This window comes from Coturnix japonica, linkage group LGE22C19W28_E50C23, assembly GCF_001577835.2.
Source record: "Coturnix japonica isolate 7356 linkage group LGE22C19W28_E50C23, Coturnix japonica 2.1, whole genome shotgun sequence".
Lineage (NCBI taxonomy): Eukaryota > Metazoa > Chordata > Aves > Galliformes > Phasianidae > Coturnix > Coturnix japonica.
In genome coordinates this window covers 682359-685415 of record NC_029544.1, presented here as the reverse complement: position 1 = coordinate 685415, position 3057 = coordinate 682359, and the positions used below count along the sequence as shown (strand labels likewise).

General features: G+C 54.7%; 1 protein-coding gene across 1 annotated transcript; it reads left to right on the top strand.

The window, feature by feature from the left end:
- Nucleotides 1–1717: 1717 nt before the first annotated feature.
- LOC107325740 (ADP-ribosylation factor 3) lies at nt 1718–3055 on the top strand (the record flags this gene model as incomplete). Its single annotated transcript, XM_015886886.2, has 2 exons — nt 1718–1919; nt 2976–3055. Coding segments are annotated over exons 1-2 (228 nt in total), but the record flags the coding sequence as incomplete, so codon positions are not given.
- Between the last annotated feature and the right edge of the window lie 2 nt (nt 3056–3057).

Sequence of the window (3057 nt, the reverse complement as noted above, 5' to 3'; positions counted from 1 at the left end):
CCCCCCCCCATACACCTCCCCACCCCAAAGGGCTTCCGTGGGTTGTTATGGGGACCCCCAGACCCTGTATAGAGACCCCAGAGCTCTTATAGGGACCCCAGAGCTCTTAAAGGGACCCACAGCTCTTATAGGGACCCCATAGCTCTTATAGGGACCCACAGCTCTTATAGGGACCCACAGCTCTTATAGGGACCCCACAGCCCCTATGTGGACCCACGGCCCTTAAAGGGCCCCACAGCCCTTATAGAGACCCCACAGCCCCTATAGGGACCCATAGCTCTTATAGGGACCCACAGCCCCCCTTATATGGACTCACAGCCCCTATAGGGACCCTACAGCCCCTATGGGGTCCCACAGTCCCTATAGGGTCCCATTGTCCCATATGGGGTCCCACTGTCCCTATAGGGTCCCATTGATCTCTTATAGGGTCCCATTGATCCCTTATAGGGTCCCACAGCCCCCCTTATGTGGACCCACTTCCCCTATAGGGAGCCCACAGCCCCTGTAGGGATCCCACAGCCCTTAAAGGGACCCACAGCCCCCTTATATGGACCCAACCCCCCCCATGTCCCTTAGGGTTCTGGTTATGGGGTTATCCCCTCATCCCCTTATGGTTATGGGGGTATCCCCTCATGTCCCTTAGGGTTATGGTTATGGGGGTATCCCTCCATTCCATTAGGGTTATGGGGGTATCCCTTAGGGTTATGGTTATGGGGTATCCCCTCATGTCCCTTAGGGTTATGGTTATGGGTTGTATCCCCTTATCCCCTTAGGGTTATGGTTATAGGGGTATCCCCTCATTCCCTTAGGGTTCTGGTTATGGGATATCCCCTCATTCCCTTAGGGTTATGGTTATGGGGGTATCCCTCATTCCCTTAGGGTTATGGTTATGGGGGTATCCCCTCATTCCCTTAGGGTTATGGTTATATCCCCACATTCCTTTAGGGTTCTGGTTATGGGGTATCCCCCCATGTCCCTTAGAGTTATGGGGGTATCCCTTATGGTTATGGTTATATCCCCTCATCCCCTTAGGGTTATGGTTATGGGGTTATCCCCCCATTCCCTTAGGGTCATGGGGTGTCCCCTCATCCCCTTAGGGTTATGGTTATGGGGTATCCCCCCATGTCCCTTAGGGTTCTGGTTATGGGGGTATCCCCTCAATTCCTTATGGTTATGATTATATCCCCTCATCCCTTATGGTTCTGGTTATGGGGGTATCCCCTCATCCCTTATGGTTCTGGTTATGGGGGTATCCCCTCATCCCCTTATGGTTCTGGTTATGGGGTATCCCCTCATCCCCTTATGGTTCTGGTTATGGGGTATCCCCTCATCCCCTTATGGTTCTGGTTATGGGGTATCCCCTCATTCCCTTAGGGTTATGGTTATATCCCCACATTCCTTTAGGGTTCTGGTTATGGGGGTATCCCCTTATTCCCTTATGGTTATGGGGTATCCCCTCATCCCCTTAGGGTTCTGGTTATGGGGTTATCCCCATGTCCCTTATGGTTCTGGTTATGGTTATATCCCCTCATTCCTTTATGGTTCTGGTTAATGGGGTATCCCCCCTATGCTATAAGGGGTAATGGGGTATCCCCCCTATGCTATAAGGGGTTAATGGGGTATCCCCCCATGTCCCTTAGGGTTATGGGGGTATCCCTTATGGTTCTGGTTATATCCCCTCATCCCCTTAGTGTTATAGTTATGGGGTATCCCCTCACCCCGCCCCTATTCCCCCCCTGTTGTAGGTTGGTCTCCGCTCGTTCCCGTCACCATGGGCAACATCTTTGGGAACCTGCTCAAGAGCCTCATTGGGAAGAAGGAGATGAGGATCCTGATGGTGGGGCTGGACGCGGCCGGGAAAACCACCATCCTCTATAAGCTCAAACTGGGGGAGATCGTCACCACCATCCCCACTATTGGTACTATATGGGACCCCCCCTTTAATACCCCCCATAACCCTCACCCTGTTATCAGCCCGCATCGCTGCCATAGGATCCTATTGGGGATCCCTTAGTGTCCCCATTCCTATGGGATTTGGAGCCTCTATAAGCTCAAACTGGGGGAGATCGTCACCACCATCCCCACCATCGGTACTATATGGGGGGGGCAATGGTGGGACCCCCCTTTAAGCCCCCAGACCTGCATCACTGCCCCTGATCCTATTGGGGATCCCTCAGTTTCCCCATTCCTATGGGGTATCAGTGCCCCCACACCCCTCAGTTGCCCCATAGGGGATGCTATGGGTCCTTGTGTTCCAGTGTCCCCATTCCTATGGGATTTGGAGCCTCTATAAGCTCAAACTGGGGGAGATCGTCACCACCATCCCCACTATCGGTACTATATCGGACCCCCCCCCTTCAACACCCCCCCAACCCTCACCCTATTATCAGCCCGCATCACTGCCCCTGATCCTATGGGGGATCCCTTAGTGTCCCCATTCCTATGGGGTGTCGATGCCCCCCCACCCCTCAGTTGCCCCATTGAGGGTGCCTCAGTTGCCCCATTCCTATGGGGTATTGATGTCCCCCCCATCCCTCACTTGCCCTATTAGGGATGCTATGGGTCCTTGTGTCTCAGTTGCCCCATATCTATGGGGTATCAATGTCCCCCCACCCCTCAGTTGCCCCATAGGGGATGCTATGGGTCCTTGTGTCCCAGTTGCCCCATTCCTATGGGATCAGGGCCCCCCCCAGCCCCTCAGTTGCCCCATTTCTATGGGGTATCAATGCCCCCCCACCCCTCAGTTGCCCCATAGGGGACACTGTGGGTCCTTGTGCCCCATTTGCCCCATTCTTATGGGATCAGGGCCCCCCCCAGCCCCTCAGTTGCCCCATTTCTATGGGGTATCGATGCCCCCCCAGCCCCTCAGTTGCCCCATAGGGGGGTTGTGTTGTCAGTGACCCCCCCATCCCCCAGTTGCCCCATAGGGGACGCTGTGGGTCCTTGTGCCTCAGTTTCCCCATTGCATCCTATAGGGTTCAACGTGGAGACGGTGGAATATAAGAACATCAGCTTCACGGTGTGGGATGTGGGGGGGCAGGACAAGATCCGGCCCCT